The sequence below is a fragment of the Zingiber officinale genome, chromosome 1B, assembly GCF_018446385.1.
Source record: "Zingiber officinale cultivar Zhangliang chromosome 1B, Zo_v1.1, whole genome shotgun sequence".
Taxonomy (NCBI): domain Eukaryota; kingdom Viridiplantae; phylum Streptophyta; class Magnoliopsida; order Zingiberales; family Zingiberaceae; genus Zingiber; species Zingiber officinale.
Window position 1 is genome coordinate 108711832 of NC_055986.1, and position 27769 is coordinate 108739600.

Consider the following 27769-nt stretch of genomic DNA (forward strand, 5'->3'; position numbering starts at 1 on the left):
ATATATATATATATAAAAGAAATGTTATGCTACGGACCATTATTTACGGATTGCTACGGACTAAATGTCGTGTCATTGTTTTATTATTTTTTTATAAAAATTTTTCTCTTTCTTCTTTGTTTTTTTTCTTCTGCTTCGTTCGTTCTCGTTTCTCCGAGAAGCAGTTCATCGTGCCTAGTCGGCGTGCTCGCTACCCGCCCTGCCGCCGGCCATCTGCCCACCGCTGGCGGCCTCCGGTCGCCTGGACCCACCCACACTATAGCCCAAGGGTGAACCCGTCGAGGATCGCGGCTGGACTCCGGACAATATCGCGACTGGACACGATTGTGCCAGATTCTGGCGAGATCGCTGCCAGATTCCGGCGAGATCGCGGCCAGATTCCGGCGCGATCATGGTCGGAATCTGGCGCAATCGCGTCCAGTCGCGAGCGCGTCCAGAATCCGGCCGCGATCCCGCCGGATTCCGGTCGCGATCGCGTCCGGAATCTGGCGCGATCGCGGTCGGATTCCGGGCACTATCGCGACTGGACGCGATCACGCCGGAATCCGGCCGCGATCTGGCCGGAATCTGGCACGATCGCGTCCAGTCGTGATAGCATCCGGAATCCGACCGCGATCGCGCCAGATTCCGGATGCGATCACGACCGGAATCCGACGGGATCGCGGCCGGATTCCGGCGCGTCAGGAGGCAGTGGTCGAGCGGCCGGCGGACGGGCGGGTGGCCAGCGACGACAAGGAGCGGGCTTCGTTACAGCGAGAAGAAGAAGAAAAAAATTAAGAAAGAGAAAATATTTAATTAAAAAGAATAAAATAATAAGACATGATAGTTGGTCCGTAATAATCCGCAAGATAGAGTCCATAGTATAACAAATCTTTTATATATATATATATATATATAATTTTATTATGCTGTGTGCCCTCTGGTGCCCACATGGATAGGTACCCCTCAGGTGTGTGTACCCCCACACACATTGACGCTCAAAATGTCACTCAGTCGCCCATGATATCGCGCACCATGGATGTGCAGGCTATCATCTTATTTTATATATATTGGACACCCAACCCATGGCGGTAACAAATAAATTGTATTCATATATGGTAAAAAAGTGATAATGCTCACCCCAGTCATTCTAGTATCGCCGACCCTCACTAAAATAGACAAATTATGGAGGACTTCATCCAACAACAATAGCACATGCAAATAAATTATATTCATAGTCATTTAATTAATGTTGATTGAGCTACATACCGAACCTCATATGAATAGATAAGATAAGTATCCATTGAACCAAAAATAAGCATAAAAGTATGTGCCTATGTTATCGGCTGAGTTTAAAAAGTAATAATAAAAAGTTAATAAAATTTTTTAAAAGTTCAAATGTTAAAAGTAGTTATTATATATTAAATAATTTAATGAATATCTTATGTATTATATGAGTAGATAACTTAGAGTTAAAAGACTTAGAGATATAAGAGTCATTGGATATTGTGGAGCGAATGTATTTTGACGATATTTATGTTAACAAGGAAGGGATGAACTGCCTAAGGCTTGGTTATGAAGGCACTGAGTAGGGCAATAATGTTCAAGTCTTAATTTGGTCAACCAATTTAATCTATTTTACAATGGCTACAAGCCAAGTGAAGGTTGAATCGATTGGGCAAGCATACAATTTCAGAGATCTAACTCGCACTGAAAATAATTTAAAAAAAAGTTAAAAAATTATTAATGGAAATATACATTTAACGCCACTGTAGAATTGTCGTACTACTGATAATTAGCAATGCATAACTTTGCCTGTGCAGACGCCCCTTAAACTACAAAATAACTGCTAAAATTCCGTGCCCAGCCAAACAATTGGGGTTGGGGACTTCCTGAAACTTCAGTCCCAAACTAAGCTGATCAATGAGTTTGACAAACCGGCGGCATCAAAAGTCAAATCCTTCTCGTATTCAAGACTTCTCGATGCGCCAAGGTAGAATTGGATAAAGTGGAAGGGTCGTTTTAGTCCATCCTCCAATTTTGAAGAGCAGAAAGACCATAACAGCTGCATTGTAATCACAGACATTGAGCCTGCGCACGGTTAAAATTAACTGAAAATATTAAATTTCATTGCATAAACTAAACCTTGATTGAATCGGTGAGGAGAAACTTTCTTTGGAGTCTGCACCCATCGGGGAGACGAATCGCGACTCTGCATAGTCCTTTGCTGCCTTGTGGTTCTTCGAGAAGTGGTGGGTAAGTTAGCTTTTCATTTGAATTGGTTGCATGAGATTTCTCTGGCCTGGATTCTTCATCCGTTACCAATGGCCTAGGACCTCTTGTGTCCTCGAGGGAGGTAGCTATGGCCTGCACCATCTCTACATCATCTTTCACGGCCTCTTTGCCTAAAATAGAAGCTGACATTAGCAAATTCAAATAATAAAGACTTAACAGTTTGGGAGCCCACTATTTTAATAATTGTTGACAATTAACACAATATCACAAGTTTTTTTCTTTGCTCTTCACATGAACAACACAATTGGTTTCGTACTCATTACTGATTGGAATGCCTTTGGTACAGCTGACGATAAACTAGAATTGTATGCTTTCTCAGAGTGTGTACTGATCTAGATGCATAAAGCAATCCAAGGTATTAGTTAATTCTAGTTTCTTCATTAACCATCTTATAACTCACCTGCTACATTAATAACAGCAGAATCATGTGCAGCTCTTTGCTTTTGTTTTAGAAGAAGAAAAGCATGGTGCTCCTTTGGGCCTTTGTCGAGGAAGGGAAGTAACCCCTGGATTAAAAAAGCACTAAATATCAGACTAATTACAATGCCACGCATCTTAGAAAGGTCTATCGCACAGCTGGGGCCCTTCTAAGTTTCTAACTTGAAATTAAAAATCAACATCCACTAACATGAACACCATCACTAATCAGTTTCCACAGTAAAGAAATATTAATTTGCCAAATCAGCTAAACAGACTTTTCCCCCTTATTTTCACCAAACTGGAAAGGTTAAAACTAAAAGAATCTTATCTGAAACGGGTCTGCTGATTCTACTCAGACAACTAGGAAAGGAAGGGAATGACAATGCTACACTAAAAATATAATTATTTTAATCTAGGCCTATATTTCTCTTACCTCCAGCAACCTCTCTGGATGAACCATGCCAGTCCATGCATTCATCTTTTGTCCAGTGATGGGATCAATGAGTAATACAGCAGGAAGCTTAAACAAGTTGTAGTAAGTGCACACCTTCTTCCCTTCGATATTATCATGGTATACCTAAATTTGCAATAACAATGAGACGTAGGAAGAAATAAATTACACAACCATGGGCAAATAAACACAAAAAGTGCTCAGCATCGAGCTTAAAGAAATGTTTGAAAAATCAATGCATATGAGCTAACAAATATGCAATACCAGATAATCAACTAACCTGCCAGAAAATGAAATTAGAATGAATAGTTTCTGCGACAGCTTGGTTTGCCCATGTATCGCGGTTGAGCTTTAACATGAAATACTTCCAAAGTCACCATTTTGTAAAAATGAAATCAAAGAAAAGTAGTTCAAGTCCCACCTACCATGTGCGAGCTAAATTCTTCATGAGACTGCAGATTGAGTAGCAACCACTTGCCACGAAGGGATGCCTCAACCTTTGCCTACACAAACGAATGAGCACAATAACACATGAGCAAAATCCCCAAATTTCCAAAAATCAATACTTTCAACAAAAGATAGTAAAATGTATACAAGTAGAAGAAGTTGGTGAACAAAACAAATACAACAAGCAACGAGTCCTAACTTTTAGGAGCCAATATGGATCTCCTGGGGTCATTGAACTCTATCTAAGGATTTAGATGAGTATAGAAAAGGTGATAGTGAATATATATTCTACAAATTCATTCAGCAAAAGGATAACTGTGTAACTACAACAACAAGAGATGTCTACATAATCGTCATACCTGGTCAAAGCGCCCTTGGAACATCAAGGAAAAAGGTGGAGTATATAATGAAGCGAGATTGTCATGGGTGCCATTTGATGTTGACAAAACGCTCTCGCTTGATTCCCAAATAGCAGAATGTCTTGATATGCCGAAGGGAACATCTAAACTTGGTTGAGACCTGCATGTGGTGTTTGGTATTAAATAAAATTGAATGCCAACAAAGGAAGCATCAAATAATTGAACTTTGAAAATGTATCAGCACGCAACAATAGATAGAATTATGCAAATTAAATTAATAGAAGTGCACAGATTTTGCAAAATGATTGCGACATAAGAAGCATCAGACCTGAAAAAAGCAGGATCTTCATTAAAGATATCTCTTACGACAGGCAAAGGTGCTCGCACTTCATCTTCAAGAGCACCTTGCACTGAACTACCACTGGCAAGCATATTTTCCACACTGAAGAAACAGAAATTTCAAAAAAAAATGAGAAAAGAGTCATCGCAAACTATATCCAACAAAAACACGCCCTAATTTTCACAGTTTTAGTCGAAGACCACCTAGTAATTCCATTAGTCTGTGGAGGTAAGAACGATGACTCCACGCCACCACTTTCATTGCTGACATAGAAGAGCTGTACAGCCTCATCAAACTTCCAACCTGTAGCCTGTAAAATACATCCGAATTAAAGACTGACTATTACAGTACCACATAACAACCCTAAAACTCAGAATCGGCCCTGCTCAAACAGGGATCCTCGGTAATTGTAGTTCAACACTTCAATGTAATTAAAACAAGATCGGAAAAAGGGTGGCTAACGAGAAATCAAATCATCGCTCTAGGATAACTGCAATGCACGAACGATCAAGAGCGAGAGGACGACAAGGTAGAACCTCAAGAAATCGTGCGGCGACATCGGCGGTCTGGTCAGCGGCAACCTCGAGAAAGAAGGAGATGAGCTGCTGTCGCTCCGCTGCCGATGGGAGAGTCTCCATTGGCCACCCGGATCACGCGATCGGCGATGTCGAGACGAGAGCGTAATCAGAACTCGGAAGGAAACGAATTGAGAAAACCCTGGGGAGGTTCGTATTATATAGCAGCGACGAGCGCGCTTACAGAAAGCCCCCTAAAAAAAAGGACAGATAAAACAGAAATATCCATAAACGTTCTCTACGATATATTTTAAGATTTTTTTTAATATCGGCAAAATATTTATTAATTTCTATGAATCATTCCATGTTCACAAAATATTTTTATAGATTATAGTTTTACTTTTATGGAAGTTGTTTAAAATAGGAAACTAATTTTTATATACTAAGATCAGTTCAACGAATTATTTTACTGATTAATGTCATTGTTTTAACTTTCTAAAATATATATAAATAATCAATTTAACTTGACTTTTATTAATATTCAAATCATCGTACTTTCATATTTATGAAATCATATATATTTGTTTAAAAAAATATTCTTCTCTTATGCGTGCATTTATTATATTTAAAATTTTAAAAAATAATCAATGTTTTAGGATTTCAAAACTATTATTTCTCTCTCTTAGAAAAAATTACTTTTTTTTTAAATCTATCAGGTTGAATATAAAATGAAATGAAAATGGAAGGATCATAAGTAGGGTTGTGGTCACCTATTCACTTATAGTTAGGGATGACAATTTCATCCGAACTCGATGGAGAATTTGACACCTGACCTGAATAAAAGAAGATATGGAGGAACTATCAATACCTGATACCCGACCCGAATACCCGATTAAATAATATATATACATATATTAAAGAAAATTTTCTTTTTTCTAAAATCAACTTATTATTTTTTGTTGATATTAGTAGGCCTATATAGATGTTTAATCTATTTTTTTAATTATATATATATATTTGTTATCCTGCGCGATGCCACAGTGCGCGACTGTGCGCGCCGCGCAGGATAACAACTGTTTTTATTTTTTTTAATTTATGAATTAAAAAATAATTGAAAAAAAATAAAAAATAAAATATTTTTTTTAGAGTTTATTTCTAGGGTTCAGGCTTTGTTTATAGTGTTAAAGCTATTTTTTTTTTAGATTTTACCTCTAGGATTTAGGTTTCCCAATTAGATTATAGTGTTTGGTTTTAAAAAAAAATTAAATTAAATTAATTTAAGTATTTATTGAGTATTGTAATATGTTGAGGGGATATATTAAGGTATTAAAAATTTATATAAGAGAATGTTAAATTTTTTAATTGATTTTTTAAATTTAAAATATTAAAAAAAATCAAAAAAAAAAAACCGAGCGATCTCCTGCGCGCGCAGTCGCGCACTGTATGAACGTGCAGGAGATCACTCCTCTCTCTCTCTATATATATATAGAGAGAGGATTGATATGCTGCGCGCCTACACTGTGCACGCGCAACATATCAATCGGCTTTTTTTTATTTTTTTATTAATTTTTAAATTAAAAAATAATTAAAAAATTTCACATTTCCTTATATAAATTTCTAATACCTTAATATATCCCCTTAACATATTACAATACTCAATAAATGCTTAAATTAATTTTTTTTTAATTTTTTTTTAAAACCAAACACTATAACCTAATTGGGAAGCCTAAACCCCAGAGGTAAAATCTAAAAAAAAAATAGCTTTAACACTATAACCAAAACCTGAACCCTAAAAATAAACTCTTAAATTTTTTTTTTTAATTTTTTTCTTAATTCATAAATTAAAAAAAAAAATTAAAAACAGTTGTTATCTTGCGCGGCGCGCACAGTCGCGCACTGTGGCGTCGCGCAGGATAACAAATCCTTTTATATATATATATATATATAGAGGATGTTAATTTTAATATGTTTTTAATTGAATAATAATAGCTCGATAGAAAGAAGAAAAATTACACGTATAGAATATATTCGGTCCTTTAATAGGTATGGGTATATCCATTGGATATCCTATACCCGATGGGTATGAGTACGAAGGATATAAAATTCGACCTGAACCCGACCTATTGTCATCCCTATTTATAATCACTTCTTGAGTAATGGTCAGATTTTTTTTTTTCTTTCAACTGTATATTTGTATTTATCTTCCTTTACATACATCAGATTGATTTTAGAGGGTCCGTTGATGTGACTGCTCTATTTTTTTTTTTTTTTGAGTAATGGTCGAGTTTTAATTCTATAAAATTGATGATTAATCTATTCTATCATACGTTTAACGTTGATATATTTATATTTATCTTTTTTTTTTATATTTATAGGATCGGTATTAAAAGGATCATTAAAATAACTAATCTATTTTAAGTATCATCATGCTCAGGTGCATACATTAAAAAAAAAATTCTTATTCTCTACTCACTTAACAATCAATTATAAATTAATTTCATGATATATCTTTCTTTATATAATGTAAGAGATAAATATAATCATATTTTTCTACCATTCACTATCAAACTTTATTTCACACTCGACATAGGCTATTTTAAAATTTTAAAATTCATACAACTTTAATTAAATTTGAGATTTTAATATAGGATATTTATTCAAGACTTAATTTTAATCAAACTCAAAATTTTAAAATTGAGTAATCATCCGTGAGTTTTAACATAATAATTGGGATATTTAGAGACAAATGAGAAAAATAATAACCATCATCAGTGAGTTTTAGCAAAAAAAAACATAAAAAATAAAAAAATCAGATACATATATCATTAATTTTATTTTTTGTTGGCAAAAAATCATAATTGGGATATTTAGAGACAAATGAGAAAAATAATAACCAGTGCCAGTTTGCCTATAAGGCTATAATCGACACAACAAATATTGCTTTAAAAAGAGCTCCCAGCGAGGATCGAACTCGCGACCTTTCGCTTACGAAGCGAACGCACTACCACTATGCTATGGAAGCAGTTGTGACAAATCTTATAAATGTTTATAATAATTTTAAATAATTCTATGAATCAAAATTCGCAAAAAGATACGAAGGAAGAACCGTAGACTCGCGTGCGTGGAGTCATGCCGTGCTAGGCCTGATAACGAATTCGATGGAAGAAATTTTACCTGTAGTGATGATAATTCAGCTTTTTATCAAACCTAGGTAAATATCAGAATTACTAAATCAAAATTTTAAAATTTTAAGTAAATAATTGACTGATTTTAAAACTCATTTGATTGATTTATTTTTTATTAAATTAATTTTGGATAAAACCAATTGATAGGTTAAACGATGTTCGATTGACATTAAACTAGTTACTATAAATTTGACTAGTTCTTTTAATTATATCAATGTTCTGATAAATTTAACCAAATATACTGAGATCGGTAATTTTTTAAATATTAATTAAATTTCTCAAATACATTCGTATTCAAAAAATCACTATTCTTAATATATTGGGTCAAATTGATTTTTGAGAGTATGGATAATCAGGAGAACTAACCGAATACATAGAAGTTAGTTTTATGTCAATCCGAGGTCATTTGATCCATCAGCCAATTTTGGGCAAAATCGGTTGATAGACCAAACATCCTCCAATTGACATGAAATTAGTCTCTATGTGTTCCTCTGATTCTCCTAATTATATTCATATCCTCAAATATCAATTTGACATAATATATTGAGAGTAGTGATTTTTCGAACATGAATTATATTTTTCAAATACATTCGTGTTCATAAAAACACTGATCTCAATATATTAGGTCAAATTGATATTTGCAAATATAGATATAATCAGAAGAACTAGATAAATCGTCGAACATATATGAGCTAATTTCATGTCAATCCGAACATGTTTGGTCCATCAAGTAGTTTTTCCCAAAACTGACTTATGGACCAAACATCCTTGGATTGATATGAAAATAGCTCCTATGTATTCATCTAGTTCTCCTAATTATATTTATGCCCTCAAATATCAATTTAACCTAATATATTGAGAAGAGTGATTTTTTGAACACGAATGTGTTCGAAAAATTTAATTGGGCAAAACAGGCTGATGGACCAAACGACCTCGAATTCTCATGAAATCATGCCCTCAAATTCAATTTGACTAGTTTTCTTAATTATATCAATGTTCTCAAATATCAAATTGACCCAATATATTGAGAGCGGTATTTTTTTAATACGAATGTATCCAAAAAAATTTATTTGTGTTCAAAAAATCACTGCTCTTAATATATTTGGTCAAATTGATGTTTGAGGGCATGGATATAATCAAGAGAACTAGACGCACACATAGGAGCTAGTTTCGGGTCAATCTAAGGTTATTTAGTCCATCAACCGATTTTGAACAAAATCGGTTGATGGACCAAACATTCTTCGATTGACATTAAACTAGCTCTTATGTGTTCGTTTAGTTCTCTTGATTATATCTATGCCCTCAAATATTAAGTTGACCCAATATACTGAGAACAATGATTTTTTGAGTGCGAATGTAGTTGAAAAATTCAATTTATATTCAAAAAATCACTTCTCTTAATATATTGGGCCAAATTAATGTTTGAATGCATGAATATAATTAGAAGAACTAGACAAATAAATAGAAGCTAGTTTCATTTCAATCCGAGATCGTTTGGTTCATCAGCTGATTTTGGACAAAACCAGCTGATGTACCAAACATCTTTGGATTGACATGAAATTAGTTTCTATGTGTTTTGCTAGTTTTCCTGATTATATTTATGTCCTCAAATATCAATTTGACCTAATATATTAAGAGTAATGATTTTTTTAATACTAATTAAATTTTTGAACACATTAGTATTAAAAAAAATCATTGTTCTCAATATATTGGGTTAAATTTTTATTTGAGGGCGTGGATATAATCAACAAAACTAGGCAAATATATAGAAACTAGTTTCGTGTCAATCCAAGGATATTTTATCCATCAATCGATTTTTTCTAAAACTTACTGATACTCCAAACAACCTCAGATTGATATAAAATCAGCTCCTATGTGTTCGTCTACTTCTCCTGATTATTTTTATGCCCTCAAATATTAATTTGACTCAATATATTAAGAACAGTAATTTTTTGAATATGAATGTGTTTAAAATTTTAATTCATATTCAAAAAAATCATTACTCTTAATATATTGCGTCAAATTATTATTGGAGAGTATGGATATAATCAAGAGATCACCTAGATAAATACATAGGAGTTAGTTTTATGTCAACCCAAGGATGTTTGGTTCATTAATTGATTTTGCCCAAAATTAATTGATGGACCAAACAACTTCAGATTTATATGAAACTAGTTCCTATGTGTTCGTCTAATTCTTCTAATTATATTCATGCCCTCAAATATCATTTTAACTAAATATATTAAAAGTAGTGATTTTTTGAACATGAATATATTTGAAAAATTTAACTCGTGTTCAAAAATCACTACTCTTAATATATTTGGTTAAATTCATGTTTGACGACATGGATATAATTAGAAAAACTAGCTGAACATATATATATAAACTAGTTTCAATTCGAGATCGTTTGGTCTATCAACCGATTTAGTACAAAATTGATTTTGATAAAAATAAATAAATCAGTCGACTGATTTTTAAAATCAGTCATTGCTCAAAATTTTTAATATTTTAGCATAGTCATAGAGACAAATCAATTCAACTGGTAAAAATAATAGTCGATTGATTTTCAAATAGGAAATTGATTCGATTGATTTTTTTATCAGTTGACTAATTAGGGATAAAATGAAAAGTGGGTACGTGATTTAGTCATTTTAAAGTTATATATGATTTGATCATTTTGATATTTTACCTACGTAGTTCAGTAAAAAACTAATGATAATTTTTTTTCTAATTAAAATAAAGGAGAGTACGAAGGAACTATCAGAGCAAACCTTGAGAACCTCAGGCTTTTTTTGTTTATTATTTTTTTAAGCTCTTGGATATGTCAATAGGATTTTGTCTTTTAAATTTAGAGATTGTCTTATAGTATTAAGCATACAAATTTTCAAATCATAAAAATATCCTACATATTATTACGGACCAACTGTCATGTTATATTATTTTATTTTTTTAATACAACATTTCCTCTTTCTTATTTTTTCCTTCTGCTCCTTCGTTCTCACCGCCCTCAAGGTCGCTGGCCTTTGCCTCGCAGAAAATGGTGACGATGCAATTGCCGAAGTACTCCGCCGGAAGCGCGAGAGCACCGTGCACGTGGAGGCGCGAGCGCCTTTCGTTGCTCCGACATCATGGCGACGTACGCTTACGCGTGGGTTTCCTACGTCAAGGCGCGAGCACCGAGAGCACCGTGCACTTAGTGTTTGTGGGAAACTGCAGGGGACGGCTACAACCGGCGCTTCCGGCGGAGTACTTCGACAACTGCATCGTCTCTATTTTCTGCGAGGCAAAGGCCAACTACCTTGAGGGCGGTGAGGTGCGGTGAGAAAGGAGCAGAAGGAGAAAACAAGAAAGAGGAAATGTTGTATTAAAAAAATAAAATAATATAATGTGACAGTTGGTCCATAACAATCCATAGGATAGAGTCCGTAGCATAATAATTCTCTCTCTCTCTATATATATATATCCAAAAATTAATAACTATTTTTTAATGTTAAGAGTATAATATACAAATATTTAATCTATTTTTAAATTATTTATACTTTGTTAATTTAATATAGTTTTGTTGAATGATGATAGTGGGACAGGAAGAAGAAAAATAATTAGTATTAAAGATATCTATCTTTTAATTGATATGGATATAAAGATGTATATTTGATCCCAATAAATATAATCTGACCATTTTTTTGCGTAACTGCCCATGAGAGTTGAGAGGAAGAAAATTGATTTTCATCCCATTTGGACGGATTAAAAATTAATCAAAAAATAATCCTTAAATGGATTCCTAAATTCATCTGCTATTTGGTAAAAAAAAAATTCTAAACCATATTTTTTAACAAAATAAACAAGAAAAAAATTCCACTGTAAAAACCTTTTCCAATTTTTATGCCCATCCCCCACTAAACAAAGCCTAGAAATTTTTAACGGTAACTTTTTAAAGGACGCCTTTTAAATTTAGTTTTACACAAGAGGCTAAGTTTCAGAACTCCAAAGGTGCACCTAATTCTAGTTTTATTCTGCTATTAACTTTTCCTTTTCTCTTCCCTCCAATTTAATCTCTTATTTTTCCTTATTCTAATTTATCGTTGCATATTTTTTCCTCTAAAATTAATTATTTAAATTCTAATTGACACTTTATTTAAATTTTGATTGACACTTTAAATTGATTATTTTTATTTTTATTTTTATTTTTATTTTTAAAACTATAAGTGCGCGCTCTAATGGTCCTCTTTTGCATTATAGAGGAAGGGATGTTAGCAATGTGGGGTTGGATAAAATAATTTATTATCGGAGATTTTGAAGATTTAACTGAATTTAAAATTATATGGAATTTAAATTCAATTTACAATAAAGATGATCTGAGTGGATGATCTCAGACTGCCAGCAATTGTTGATTTTTGCCAGGTGATGAAGGCAGTCTCCACAGTGTTGACAAATCGGGTTGTTCGACCGAGCAGCACGAGCGGGCACAACAAATCAGAAAGGTCGACCGGGCAGAAAGTTTGACCGAGCGGACAGATAGGCCTGACAAGAGGCAGGTCGGGCGATCTGGTGTCGGGTGGACAGACAGGTCTGGCAAAAGACAGACCCGGCGAGTATACAAGTCTAGACAGGCAAGTCGAGCGAAGCAGACCTACCGAGCGAGAGACAGACAGGTCTGGCGAAAGGCAAATCGGGCGAGCAGATTGACAGACCGGGCGAGCAGACTGGCCGACCAGGCGAAGCAGGCAGACCAGGCGGATGAAGAGACCGACCGGGAAAACTGACCGAGGCCTGCGAGAGTCGTAGTTTCCTTGAAACAGATTTACCCCACCTCCGGTAGTGCTTCGAGGTTTACTCGAGTCGTCTGTTTCTCATGATACAACGGTTGACTGTGATTCCACCAAGCACTAGTGGTCACGGCGAACTGAGAGGCACCCGAATGCTATCATGGGCACTCTGTCGAGCAGGAGTTGCACGATAGAGAACGAGGGAATGAAGGTGGAGAGAAGCTTGTGTTGTTGTGTATCTCTTGCCTGTTATTGCAGCCTCCTTATATAGGAGCTCAGATCAACAGCAGAGTTAATGGTTGATTAATGACCATTACTTTGCCAAGCAGTGAAACGCCTACCGTTTCACTCATTATCGCTCGACTGTTTTGATTCTGCATTAATTTCGACTTTAAGACAAATTTTGCCCTGACCGGTCCGGCATTTGGCACGCGCATGTCGTGCCCACACACAAGTCAACATGGTTCAGTGTAATCCGAGCCCTGGATTTGCACCCCCCCCCCCTATGCACCCACGTGTGTGAGAGAGTCTCTCCCCATGTATTTGTTCACATCCTCAATGCATGTGAATCAATATAAATCAATCATCATGCCATGAAACTCTCAATGTGGGACTAAAGTCTCATTCACAATGGAGCCACTTTCTTCTTCCACTCTTCTCCATTCACTTTTATTCAACAATCCTCCACATGAATGGAGATAGAGTATGTGATAGCATTCAGCAGTTGAGTCAAGTATATGATAGGTAGGTTTTACCCTTTAAACCTTCTCTTATGAAGATCTGATTGCTTACTGGCTAATAATAGACACGATGTCCTTGAACTATACTGTCATTTGTGTAAGCAGTGACAAATCTAACATAAGACTCTCCCTGATACAACTCAATTCTCATGAGTGTGTTCGTTCTTTGCCATGAACACGCCTGGTTCTATGAGAAGCTCTAAGAATTGTGTCCTAAGAATTATTTCTCACATAGGTGATCCCTCAAGAGTTGTCATATATTCTTCTTGATCATTAAAAGTCCATCGGCTTACCCTCGTCTAGTCACTGTTTCATTAGGCTATCCCTCACAGTGTGTCTAGTCAGTACAGATTAGTTTCCCCTTTGAACCTAGTTCTTGGGATCTCCCGTCAGCATAGGTTGGGTGCCCTTTGCACTGATCGTTGACAACGACATCAAGCCCAATCCTCGTGATGAGCTTGTAACTAACTCTCGATTTGACCCTTTGGTTAGCGGATCCATTAGGTTATCCTTTGACTTCACATAGTCAACAGTGACAACTTCCGTGTAGAGTAGTTGTCTAATGGTATTATGTCTACGACATATATGTCTAGACTTACCATTATACAGATGACTCTGTGTCCGACCAATTGCTGATTGACTATCGCAATGTATACAAATTGTCGGCACAGGTTTCGACCATCTAAGAATATCTTCTAAGAATTGCCGTAGTCATTCAGTCTCTTCACCACATTTGTCAAGAGCTACAAACTCAGATTCCATCGTGGATCTGGTTATTACGGTTTACTTAGAAGATTTCCAGGAAATGGCTGCACCTGCTAGAGTGAATATATATCCACTCGTAGACTTAGAGTTTTTTATGTCAGATATCCAACTTGCATCGTTGTATCCTTCAATCATAGCAGGATATCTTGTATAGTGCATTCCATATTCACGAGTATACCTCAAGTACCTTAGTACTCTTGTTATCCCTTTCCAGTGCTCAACACCGGGATTACTCGTGTATCTACTTAGTTTACTTACTGCGTAGGCCAAGTCTGGTCGTGTACAATTCATCAAGTACATTAGACTTCCAATCACTCGAGAGTAATCTATCTGAGAGATACTTTCACCTCGATTTTTCGATAGATGTTGACTCGTATCTATCGACGTTCGTGCCAACGCAGTATCACCCTTGGTGAATTTCTCAAGAATTTTGTTCACGTAATGGGACTAACTAAGAACAAGTCCTTCTGTTGTTCTAAGAATTTTGATTCCTAAAATCACATCAGCTAGGTTCATGTCTTTCATATCAAATCTTAAGCTCAACATACCTTTTGTGGATTTTATTATCTTATCATTACCTCCAATGATAAGTATGTCGTCTACATAAAGGCACAAGATGACATAATCACTTTCTGTGGCTTTCATGTAGACACATTTATCACATTCATTGATCTTGAATCCACATTCTTTTATGTCATTATCAAAAATTTTATGTCATTGCTTTGGTGCTTGTTTTAAGCCATATAATGACTTCACCAATCTATAAACCTTATTTTTCTGTCCTGGCACAGAAAATCCCTAAGGTTGCTCCATGTAGATCTCCTCTTCTAAATCCCCGTTTAGAAAGGCAATCTTTACATCCATTTGATGTATTTCGAGATTTCATAGAGCGACGATAGCCAACAGTACTCTAATGGAAGTTATTCTTGACACCGGAGAATACGTATCAAAGTAATTGAGGCCTTCTCATTATCGGTATCCTTTGATTACCAGTCTGGCCTTATACTTATCAATCGTGTCATCTGACTTCCTTTCTTCTTGAAAATTCACTTGCAACCTAGTGGTTTACTTCCCTGAGGAAGATCCACAAGTTCCCAAGTGTGATTTTGCAAGATAGATTCTATCTCAGATGCAATTACCTCTCTCCAATGAGGTCTATCAGAAGAGCCTACAGCTTCTGAGTAACTTCGGAGCTCACTCTCTAACACGAAAGTGATAAAATCCGATCCATAGGATTTTTCTACCCGAACTCTTTTGCTCCGTCTAGGCTCAACCTCCATAGGTTCCTCATCATCATCATCTTTCTCTTCGCCTTATGTTTCATTTGCCTGTTTTAAAGAGTTAGCATCCTCTTAGGTCTTATATAGAAACACATGCTCGAAGAACGAAGCATTTCTCAATTCGATTATCGAGTTCTTGTGTATCTCCGGTATGTGTGACTCGTACACACAAAATCTATACGCAGTGCTATTTTTTGCATATCCAATAAGTATACAATCAACAGTCTTTGGTCCTATCTTAATCCTCTTTGGATCAGACACCAACACTTTGGCAAACACCTCCACATTCGTAAATATTTGTAGGATGGTGATCTTCCATTCCACAGCTCAAAAGCGTTCTTATCTATTTTCTTCTGGGGTACCTTATTTAAATGATAATTAGTTGTTAACACAGTTTCCCCCCACATGGACTCTGGCATTCCAGAGCTCAATAGAAGAGCATTCATCATCTCCTTTAGAGTTGATTCTTTCGCTCATCAACTCCATTTTGCTGAGGAGTATAAGGAGCTGTTGTTTCGTGTTTGATCCTGTGTTCAACATACAATTCAGCAAACGATAATACATATTTACTGTCTCGGTCACTTCGTACCACCTTAATTTTTCTATTAAGTTGATTTTCAACCTCAGTCTTATAGAGAGCAAATTTTTCTATAGCTTCATCCTTACATTTGAGAAGATACACATAACAGTATTTTGTGTTATCATCTACAAAAGTGATGAAGTATTTATTACCACCATGTGTTGGCGTACCTTTTAAGTCGCACACATCAGTGTGGATTAGGTCAAGTGACTTGTTACTTCTTTCAATTTGTTGAAAGGAAAACCTTGTCATTTTCGCTTCAACACAAATCTCACACTTATATTTTGGGTCAAGGTGGAATGTAGATATGCTTTGCATATTAATTAATCTACGCAACACATCGTAGTTAACATGTCCTAGTCTACTATGCCATAAACACGAAGACTCAAGCATATAAGTGGAAGAGCTTTCAGTTTTATTTATCTTAGGCCTAATCGCCATTACATTGAGCTTAAACAACCAATCAAATACATAGCTCCTTCCTACAAACACTCCATTTTTGGACAATACAACTCTGTCCGACTCAAAAATAATGTGAAAGTGATGCTTGCCTAGCAGTGATCTGGACACTAGATTCTTTCGAATCTCCGAAACATACAATACATTGTTCAGAGTAAGGTCCTTGCCCAAGCTCATCTTCAGCACTACATTTCCTTGGCCCATGATTTTTGAGGTTGTTGAGTTCCCCATGAATAGTTTATCTCCAATGACTTCTTCAAAGTTGTGGAGCAACTCCTTGTTGCAGCACACATATCTGGTAGCTCCAGTATCGATCCACCATTGCCACGGGTTTGAACCGACCAAGTTCAGTTCTGAGACCACTGCACAAAGGTCATCCATTTCCGGTCCCTCGTTCAGGTTAGCCTCCTGCTTCTTCTTCGGCTTCCTGCACTCCGAAGATTTGTGACCCACTCGGTCACAGTTGAAGTACTTCCCAGAGAACTTCTTTTTGTTGATGCCTCCTCTGGGTCCCATTTTGGAAGACTTAGGGTTCTTCCGTTTCGAGCTTTGACCGTGCTCGACCACGTTGGCTTTCATAGTAGCCTGAGAGAATAGTTTTCTCTCTGAACTCTTGTTGTCTTCTTCAATGCGAAGTCGAATAATGAGTTCCTCCACATTCATCTCCTTCCGCTTGTACTTCAAGTAGTTCTTGAAGTCCTTCCAGCCAGAAGGCAACTTCTCAATGATAGCAGCCACCTAGAAGGTTTCACTCATAACCATCCCTTCTGAGTGGATCCCGTGCAAGATCACCTAAAGCTCCTGGACTTGGCTGATCACCGTCTTGGAGTCAACCATCTTGTAGTCCAGGAATCGACCCACAATGAACTTCTTGGCCCCTGCATCCTCCGTCTTATATTTCTTGTCCAGGGACTCCCACAGCTCCTAAACCATTCTCTTCATGCTATACACAGCATACAGTGAGTTGGCAAAGCATTGAGGAAGTAGTTTCAGAAAAAGAACTCAGAATGAGTCCATACCTCTACTGTACTGATGGTTTGTGCATCAGCATCCTAAGCACGCTTGGGAGAGTCCTCGGTCAAGAATCGAGCCAGGTTGAGTGTGGTCAGGTAGAAGAGCATCTTCTGCTGCCACCTCTTAAAGTTCAGTTCACTGAATTTCTCTAGCTTTTCCCCATGATTGATTGCCACAGTTCTAATTAGGGTGGAGGGGGCATGCACGTGTTGAGTCTGTTGCACCTCAACATTATGTTTTGTAGTCATCTCAACATAATCGAATCTGTTTCAAGATTGTTGGATAAAACAATCTGTTGCCGGAGATTTTGGGGACTTAGCTAAATTTAAAATTACAAAGAATTTAAATTCAACTTACAATAAAGATGACCTGAGCGGATGATCTCAGGCTGTAAGCAGGAGCTGATTTCTGTCAGGTGATGAAGGCAGCCTGCACAATGTTGACAGATCGAGTTGTTCGGTCGAGCAGCACGAGCCGGCGCAACAGATCAGAATGGCCTACTGGGCAGAAAGGTTGACCGAGCGGGCAGACAGGCCTGATGAGAGGCAGGCCGGGCGATCTGGTGTCGGGCGGACAGACAGGTCTAGCAAAAGACAAATCGGGCGAGTAGACATGTCTGGACAGGCAGGTCGAGCAAAGTAAACCGGCCGAGCAAAAGGCAGACAGGTCTGGTGAAAGGCAGCCCGGGCGAGCAGACTGGCCGACCGGGCGAAGCAGACAGGCTGGACGGATGAAGAGACCGACCGGGAAAACTGACCGAGGCTTACGAGAGTCGCAGTTTCCTTGAAACAGATTTGCCCCACCTCCGGCAGTGCTTCGAGGTTTTCTCGAGTCATCTGTTTCCCAGGATACAACGGTTGACCGTGATTCCACCAAGCACTAGTGGTCACGGCGAATTGAGAGGCACCCAAATGCTATCACGGGCACTCTGCCGAGCAGGAGTTGCACGACAGAGAACGAGGGAATGAAGGTGGAGAGAAGCTTGTGTTGTTGTCTATCTTTTGCTTGTGATCACAGCCTCCTTATATAGGAGCTCAGATCAACGACAGCGTTAATGGTTGATTAGTGACCATTACTTTGTCAAGTAGTGAAACGCCCATCGTTTCACTCATTATCATTCGACCATTTTGATTGTACATTAATTTCGACTTTAATGCATCAGTTACCCAGCAGCAAAAATGTTTACGTGGCAAAATGTTGGTTGTTCCCCTTGGGCAAATTTTGCCCTGACCGGTCCAGCATTCGACACGCGCAGGTCGTGCCCGCACACGAGTCAACATGGTTCAGTGCAATCCGGGCCCTGGATTTGCACCCCCTATGCACCCACGCGTGAGAGAGAGTCTCTCCCCATACATTTGTTCACATCCTCAATGCATGTGAATCAATATAAACCAACCATCATGCCATGAAACTCCTAGTATGGGACTAAAGTCTCATTCATAATGGAGCCACTTTCCTCTTCCACATCTTCTCCATTCACTTTTATTCAACATGTGTTGAGTGAAATATTTTAGATTTCAATTGAGTTTTATGTTTTATTTTGTCATGGTTTTCTTGTGTAGCATTATAGGACAATTTATATTACAATTTATTTGATGATATGTATTGGCACTAAAATAATAATTAGTTGATGTTTCTCCGTAGTACTGAAACTTTGGTGTGGCCTTTTTTCTATCCTTCTCACATGTTTCATCCTCAGTGAACACTAGTGCTGGTTTATGAAAATCAGCACTACTATGGTGCTAATCTTCAAAAATCAACACCAACATTTGTTCTAGTTGGCATACTATTATAATTTTACCTACGATTCTTAGTTTCTTAGGACAACTATTGGACACTATATATACATTCTACATACTAACCTTTCCCATCTCATTGCAAGTTTTCATAAATCCAAGTCTCTTACATCCATCAATAGATTTGGCTCAAAATCTATTAATGGACTTAGAGAGCTCCGATCAGGTTCATTCCAACTCATGTAAGTTTTTGTAGTGCCCAAGAATCCAAACGTGCCCTCCATTATGATTGTAAAGATTCCCAATATTGCTCAAAAGGTTTAGAAAAGTTTAGACATTATACCAATTGACACGAGCCTATAACTTCGTGTAGGAGATTCAGGACTAGGATTTCTCACCTTATATCCCTTCTACATACTCCACTTTCATTTCATTGCAAGTTTTTGGAAATCCAAGTCACCTAGGTCCATTAATGAGTTTTAGTGGAAACTCATTGATGGACTTAGAGAACTTTGATTAGGCTCATTCTAACTTCCGTAAATTTTTACAGTGCTTAGGAGTCTAAATATACTCTCTATTATTATCTTAAAGAATTCCCAGTATTGCTCAAGAGGTTTAGAAAGTTTCAAACTTTGTACCAATTGGCACGAATCTATAACTTCATGTAGAAGATTGAGGACTAAGATTTATCATTATATATACCTTCCATATATTCTACACTTTCGTCTCATTATAAAATTTTAAAAAATTGAGCCCCTTAGGTCCATCAATAAATTTGGTCAAAACTCATTGACTATAGTGCTCCGATCAAACTTATTCTAACTCATGTAGGTTTCTACAATGCCCATAAGTCTAAATATGTCTTTCATTATCATCTTAAAGGATTTCCAATATTGCTCAAAAGGTTTACAAAGTTTCAGACTTTATGTCAATTGGCATGTGCCTATAATTTTGTATAGGAGACTCATGATTGGGATTTCTCACCTTATATCTCTTATACATACTTCACAGTTTCATCTCATTATAAAATTTCAAAAATCTAAGTCTCCTAGGTCCATCAATAGGTTTTGGTCAAAATCATTGATGGACCTAAGAGCTCTAATTGAACTCATTTAAACTCTTATGGATTTATTAGATGAATCCAAGTCCAAATAAACCCTCATTTACTCTTTTAAAGTCGTCCCAATAGTGCTCAAAACAATTTGAAATCTTCATAGCGCGTGGTGCTAGTTTTCAAAGACTAGTACCAAAGTGAACCAACACCACTATTGGTGATCAGAACTAATACTATATATTGATCTTCAAAAATAAACACCAACATTTGTTCTAGTTGGTACGTGACTATAATTTTTCCTACATGTCTTAGGACCAGTATTGAACACCATATATACCTTATACACACTAACTTCTTTCATCTCATTGTAAGTTTTCAGAAATCTAAGTCTCCTAGGTCCATTAATGAGTTTCGGTCAAAACTCATTGATGGACATAAAGAGCTTCGATCGAGCTCATTCCAACTCATGTAGGTTTCTACAGTGCTCGGGAGTCTAAATATGCCTCCATTATCATCGTAAAGGATTCATAACATTGCTCAAAAAGTTAAGAAAATTTCAAACTTTATGTCAATTGACACGAGCTTATAACTTCATGTAGGAGACATAGGACTAGGACTTCTCACCATATCCCTTCTACATACTTCATACTATCATCTCATTATAAAATTTTAAAAATCTAAGGGTGTGTTTGGTTTGTCCCATTTTTATTTTTATTTTCTGAAAAATGCGCGTTTTTCATTTTTTAGAAAATGATTTTTCTGCGTTTTTCGTTTTCTTAGAAAACACTCTCTCATTTTCTTAAAAATGAACGTGGAAAACGCAAATCAAACGCGTTTTTCATTTTCTCAGAAAATGAAAACAGAAAACAACGTGGAAAATACAAACCAAACGCCCCCTAAGTCTCCTAGGTTCATTAATGAATTTTAGTCAAAATCTATTAATAGACATAATTAGACTTATTCTAACTCCTATGAGTTTATTAGATGAACCTAAGTTCAAATAAACCTCATTTACTCTTTCAAATCCTTAAAAACGATTTGAAACCTTCAAAACACTATGATTTTAGTCTTTAGAAACCAACACTACTATGGCGTTAGTCTTTGAAAATTAGCACCATAATGTGTGATCATAACCTATATTGTGGTGCTAATCTTTGAAAATCGACACCATAATCACTTATATTTAAACTATAGTGTTAATTTTTAAAAATCAACATCAAAATAATTTTTTATTTTATTTTTTAATTATTTTTATTAATAAATTTGTTCATGTTATTTATTTTATTTTATTTTAAATTTTTGTTATTTTATAATTAGATATTAAAAAATAGAAGATATTAAAAAAAATAGAACAAAATAATTTTAATATTTTATTAACCTCCTCTTGAAAATAAATAAATTAATTTAGAGGATGATATAATTTTTTAAAAAAAGTTGAGAAAAAAAATATTGTATATTCAAATAGGAGATGGAAAAAAATAATAATAATCCTAGTTAGCCTCTTTGACTATCTCTAGGAGTGATCAGTCCGGTTCCAGGGAAGTTTTCTACCGATCACCAGGATAAATAAGGAAGCGCACGCGACGGCCAACCCAAAAGCTCAGCATCTTTTGATTACGTCCCCCATTTGGAGGAAAAATTTCTACAAATATATCATAGTTGAGATTCGAACCGTGGATAACTAAGTGACAACTTGAATGTCCTACCATGACATCACAACCCTGAAGATAAAAATTATCTAGATAAACATTTTATAGTGACTGATCTCACCGCTAAAACGATCCTATATCAAAAAACTGCTAAGAGATTTTTTAGACACAATATCACTGTATTAATAAGAGATCCTACTGTCAAGACAGTACTTCAATCAACAGACCCTTAAAGAAAGATTTATTTATTACTAAGAGGACTCAAACTCAAAATCTCAAGCAACCTATGTCGCCATACTTACCACTTGACATAAATCACTTCGAGAGAAAAAAACATAGGAGAGGAAAGACAAGAGAGATGGTGGCACGCATAGGAAAGAGAAGAAACAAATGTCGATAGTTGCGGATAAAATTGAAATCAAATGCATTTTTTAAGAAGAATAAAACTTATGTGCATCTTTTAGACATTTTCAAACTTCAAAGACACCCTTTGAAAAATTGCCTCATTTTTAATGTAGGTGTAAGTATGATATTATTTTACTCAAATTTAAGTCCTACTAACTTAAACCAACATTCGACCTTGCCTACATGAGATAACAACAAACACAACCTCCGAAGAAGCATCAACGATCGATCATCGGAAATAAACACCATACGCTTCGTCATACACTTGGTCACATCAACGATCGATCAAGAAACATATGACCTTTTCTCAGTCCACATTTTCCGGATTGAACCTATCGACAACATACAGATACCATTGTTTTTTCCGCACCGAGGTGAGCCCCCTAATGACCATAAAAAAACTTTATATTATTTCTTTCCTCTACCTATTGATTTCTACACCCCCAACTATCCAGCAAACAATTTAGCTTCAGAGAGAATTTGATGCCCAATGTCATTCCATGGTTTGGAGCCGTTACAGGGGCTTTCTCGTCGGCAGATGAACACAGACAGCTTATGTGTGCTCTCTAAATCCTCCTATGTTCGGCCTGATGCTCGTTGCGTCCAACCGATAGCTTTTTCTGGGAGGAGCAAGGCCGGTAACCTTCCGAAATGAAAAATGTGCAAGTGACTCAGTTCGATGTTTCCATCGTATGAAAGTTCATGTTAGACTTGTCAAAACCTTAAAACTCCTATGTAAAACGCAAAACAGGATCTTACATTTCCAGTGCGATGGATAAGACTTGCGAGAAGCTCATCATTTACAAATACTTGCAAAGTAGGCATCTGTCTCATAGATCCAGGAAATTTGTCCAATGTCGAAGACATTGCACTTATTCTGCAAGTAGTAGGGGTGACACTTTACGAATTATCATAATTCGCACAATGTAATCTCATACGATGAAAGTGATCGAAGAAGAGGGAGAAGAGGCAACTCACCTATCATTGACGATCGAGATGTTATTTTTCACATAACGAAATATGTTAACGTTCTCCTCTAACTGCAACGTCAAGAATGTACACACTTAGTAACCGAAAAGTATAGATAATGAACAAATAAGAACCACAAAGAACTAGAGTTTCTCATATCCTTTGGCAAACAAGTAGATTATTCAACTAATTAGCTAGTTACCAAGGGATTATTAAACCATAAAATCTCAAAAATCATCAACACATTGATGTAACACTACGATTTACGTATCTTAATTAAATGCTTAGGAGCATCTCTAAGAATACAAATTTCCGAAGTCATTTGTTTACTTGGGTGGATGAGTAGGATGGAAGAGGAAAGTAGCCATTACGACCAGGAATACGATTGGACTAATATATTCCACCAAAAAAAATGTGACTCGAAGACTCAAATCATAGAAAAGCAACAATTACAAAAGGATAAGAAAACATACCGTGCCTCGGTTAATATTTTTTACAATTTCGTCCATAACTTTATCATTTTCATCCAAAATACGCTCTAAAGAGGGAGCTGTATGACAAGGAAGAAACATATAATGACAAACTAAAAAGAGAGAAGACAACATAACACTAGTTAAGAAAAAAAACAAAGTGAAACGATAATCAAAACACGTGAATAGCTTATTCAATTTCCTATGAATTTTCATCGTATAAGTATTATTAAATCGGTTAACAAAAATGAACACCGAATGTCAATTTCAATGGAATTATTATTCCTTAATGGTTCTTTAACTTTTTCTCACTCTCCAAAGAATATCTATTTCTACTCTATCTAATTTTCCAAGAATACATATTTTGAACACACACGGTGGACCAAGCGGGCCATGCAGGCTAGGTGGATAGGGCAAGTATAGTGAACCTAGCAAACTAGGTCGGACCAAACAAACCGAGCAAGTTGGCTAAGCCAATGGATGTGCCGAACTTTTACCAACCAAACGTAGAAATGAAATGATTCATTCAATTCTATTCAATGAACCAAACTAAAGAATACAATATTCCTATTATGTCTCTTATCCATTCCATTCCATCAAGTATGAACTAAATATACAGTTACTGGATAACTAGAGGGGAGTATGGAACGAGGCATAACATTTTCAAAAATGGCATAACACGATCAACTAAAGCTAATTAGAGTTCAAGAAAATCATGCAACCATTATAGTATCAAAAGCAGAAACAAGCGAATCTGATACAAGGTGCAACCGATCGGCGTTAAGTATATCACAAGCTATTTAGACTAAATAAGAAAGAGTTAAAAGCAACAAGTCTTAGTATGTTGTGCAAAAATTTCAGGATATGACTCGAGTGCTCCAAAACTAACCTTCGGATGGTATAATATCCTGGATCTTCATACGATTCCCTGAAAGCAATCTAGGAGCCCTGGAAATATTGGCTGCTGAGGGAGCACCGCCGATCTTATCCTAAAGTGTTAGAAGAACACTGATAAAAATCATAAATTGTTGAAGGAACCAATAAGCTATAACTAATTTTAGGAATGCAAACAAGCTTATAAGCTTAATTGTGAAACCGCTATCAAGATAAAGTTGAAAGATTCAGTTGCTATAATTCTCTCCTAATGTTTGTACATGTTTATGAATAAAAACATTTTACCTAAAGGCATAATCACATTACATTTCGATCGCATGTAAATAAGCGGGATAGGGATGGCAGTGGATTGGGTATTATCTAGATCACATTGGATTAAATATATGCCACTAAACCTGTTTCGATACCTGCTTTGGATGATAAACATGTACATGTCGTAAACAAACATAAACAAGACCCAAACCTGATTATTAAGCATAATTTGGTACCCGAACATGAATTAAATAGGTCGGGTATGCATGAATACCAGATTATCATGTGACTGAGTCTTCTGTTTTATTAAAAGCTGATGAGAAACTCATTAGCATTTAACACAATTCCTATGACCAATATATGCAAACTGGCACACAAGAGAATTGATTATTGGAAAACAATTATCAGATGAAAACATGTCGAAGAGTTACCTGCATATCTTTTGCCTTTCTTGCTGTATGAAATTCTTTCGTCTTCTGTCTTTTTCCATTTTCCTTGTGCTGCAAGAGAGATCAATGTGTTGGTGGAGAGATAAAATAGATAAAAGGATGCCTAATGATCTTTTAGCACTAATAACAATAACGTGTCTTTAATCGTATGGTCTCTAAGTTGATACCTCCAGGTTTGAGGATTCATTGATCAACACAAGCCAGAGGAAAGTGCATTCAACTTTATTTTATCGTTGTATTAAAACAGATAATTACTTGGACATTAGACGTATATTGTTGTTCATAAATAAATTTTGTTGTAGAAAAAGATGATTGATTGAACTAACAATCTATATCGGACATAGACAAAGAAAGCAAACTTTAACTGAAATGAAGGCCACTATGATCCATACATTGACATATCAATATTTTGGAGTTTTGTTTGAAAACAAAAAGAAAAAGTAAAAAGAAAAAAAAATATCGATGAAGCATGGCTGAGTTCTTATTGAAGATCAAGAAGATTTAATGAATCCACTTATGTTGTAAGAACAGAGTTAGCACATGGTTGTTCTTTGTAAAAGAAGAAAGAATAGAAAGGGAGAAGGAATTTCAATGGACAAAATGGAAAGCTAATATGGGATTGGTTTTGGTTTCATTACGAAATCTGCCACTGCCTTTCACATTTCCAAAAAAGAAAAAGGAAAAGTGAAAAGAACTATTTTTCATGTTTCAGCTTTCCAAAATCTCTAAATTTTAAGATCATATTTAAAAAGAAAAATATCCAACCAAAAAACATGAAAAAGGATAAAGATCATCCGACCAAACATAGTATCCTAACTATATGCTTCACTTCTTAAAGGATTGGTTTTGAATCGGTAATAAGCCAAGTGAGGCAGACTGGTCACTAATTGCATATTGCTTTATTTCTATAGTTGACAAATAAATATAAGTTGAAGTAATGTAAGCATGACAAGCTACAAGTTTTTTTTTCCAATGGAAAATGATTGATCGTTATGTTTGTGTGCAGATGCCATTGCCCGACTTGCTAAGTCCAGTATAAGTTAAGGCAACAATTGTAGAGGGCTCTGGGATTAGAGATATCCTCTTGAACGAATTATATTTCAACATAACAAAATATGTGTCATGTGTGGAATGATAGAAAAGGGCGAAGCAAAGCATGCTTCTGGGTCAGAAGTTGAGTATAAGTCGCTCTGGTAGAGAGTATATAATTCCACATGTTAAACTCAACGTGAAGGAAAGGACAATTTGAATATTGAATGATAGTTTAGCACAAACATTGAAACCGAGTTTTCTCGGTAAGAAGAGCCAGAGGCAGCAGCCAGAAGTAGCACTGGTGCAAGAGCCTTAAGCCCAAAAGGAAAAGGCCATTTTAAGAATTCAAGCTAGCTAACGATATATTTACAAAATAGAAAACATAAATGAAACCCAGAGTTTTACATAAAAGTTATCATTGTGAACAAAGAACTTACTGTGATCCACTGGCACCTCAATGCAACATCCCTTATAGTCTTCTTAGGCAACATAAAAGATATCATTGTGTACTTTCGTATTCCAACGAGATGAGAATATCTGTCTTTCACAAACACAAATTAATATTGAAACATAAATAAACAACAAAAACAATCAAGACCATTTATGTTAGCCATAACACACAAGATAAATCTAAAATATGATAAACAGCAAAAACAAACAACAATTAAGAGAATTCTGAGAGATGGCATGCCACATAACATACTTGATAAGGCCTATGTGCAAAATTTCAATTTCTTCTTGTAACCAATATGCGGGCGACCCTGACACATGTGTAAACCCTGGCACTGGTTCACGAAGCATAGATCCCGCAGAGTACTGAACTGAAGTCGTCGCATCCATATGATTGATCAAGCCAGAACCCAGAGAATTAAACATGCCAACCATGCTGTTGTTCCCACCCAAACTGCAGACTTCATCAGGACTCAAGCCCCTCGAGCTATTTCTAGCGCCTGACTGAAAAGAAACCATGAGAGGATGATGGAAGGAAGGAGGCAGATTGGCTTAGGAACCCATGTTAGAATCAGCTGCCATCTCTACCGGCTAAACTCCAAAGGCAATAAAACCTATCACACTTTACACTTTTATCACACAATTCGAAAACGTCCCAAGTTACTCTTCATTGCTTTCTGAAGAATCTCTGAAATCTAGCTTAAAGTGGAACAAAGTTCCAAACTGGAGGAGCTCGACTATGGTTGATCGGAGTGGAATGACCCATAGACACAAGGATGAAGGTTAGTTCCTGCAGAAGAACAGTACGAAGACT

General features: G+C 36.2%; 2 protein-coding genes and 1 non-coding gene across 3 annotated transcripts; all 3 read right to left on the reverse strand.

Annotated features, from left to right (window-relative positions):
• Nucleotides 1-1796: 1796 nt before the first annotated feature.
• LOC121971342 (plant UBX domain-containing protein 7-like) lies at nt 1797-4929 on the reverse strand. Its single transcript, XM_042522569.1, has 10 exons — nt 4828-4929; nt 4492-4601; nt 4280-4393; nt 3952-4111; nt 3571-3648; nt 3426-3494; nt 3128-3271; nt 2675-2780; nt 2125-2384; nt 1797-2044 (listed from the first exon to the last, which is right to left on the reverse strand). The coding sequence occupies exons 1-10, from the start codon at nt 4927-4929 to the stop codon at nt 1880-1882; spliced, it is 1308 nt and encodes a 435-aa protein (XP_042378503.1). The 3' UTR covers nt 1797-1879.
• Nucleotides 4930-7756: 2827 nt separating this feature from the next.
• TRNAT-CGU lies at nt 7757-7828 on the reverse strand. Its single transcript has one exon. It is a non-coding gene; the product is annotated as a tRNA-Thr (tRNA).
• Nucleotides 7829-22501: 14673 nt separating this feature from the next.
• LOC121971348 lies at nt 22502-27514 on the reverse strand. The gene is made up of 8 exons (XM_042522581.1): nt 27209-27514; nt 26943-27042; nt 25456-25524; nt 24768-24867; nt 23882-23958; nt 23418-23479; nt 23199-23316; nt 22502-23082 (listed from the first exon to the last, which is right to left on the reverse strand). The coding sequence occupies exons 1-8, from the start codon at nt 27472-27474 to the stop codon at nt 22993-22995; spliced, it is 882 nt and encodes a 293-aa protein (XP_042378515.1). The 5' UTR covers nt 27475-27514; the 3' UTR covers nt 22502-22992.
• Nucleotides 27515-27769: the final 255 nt, after the last annotated feature.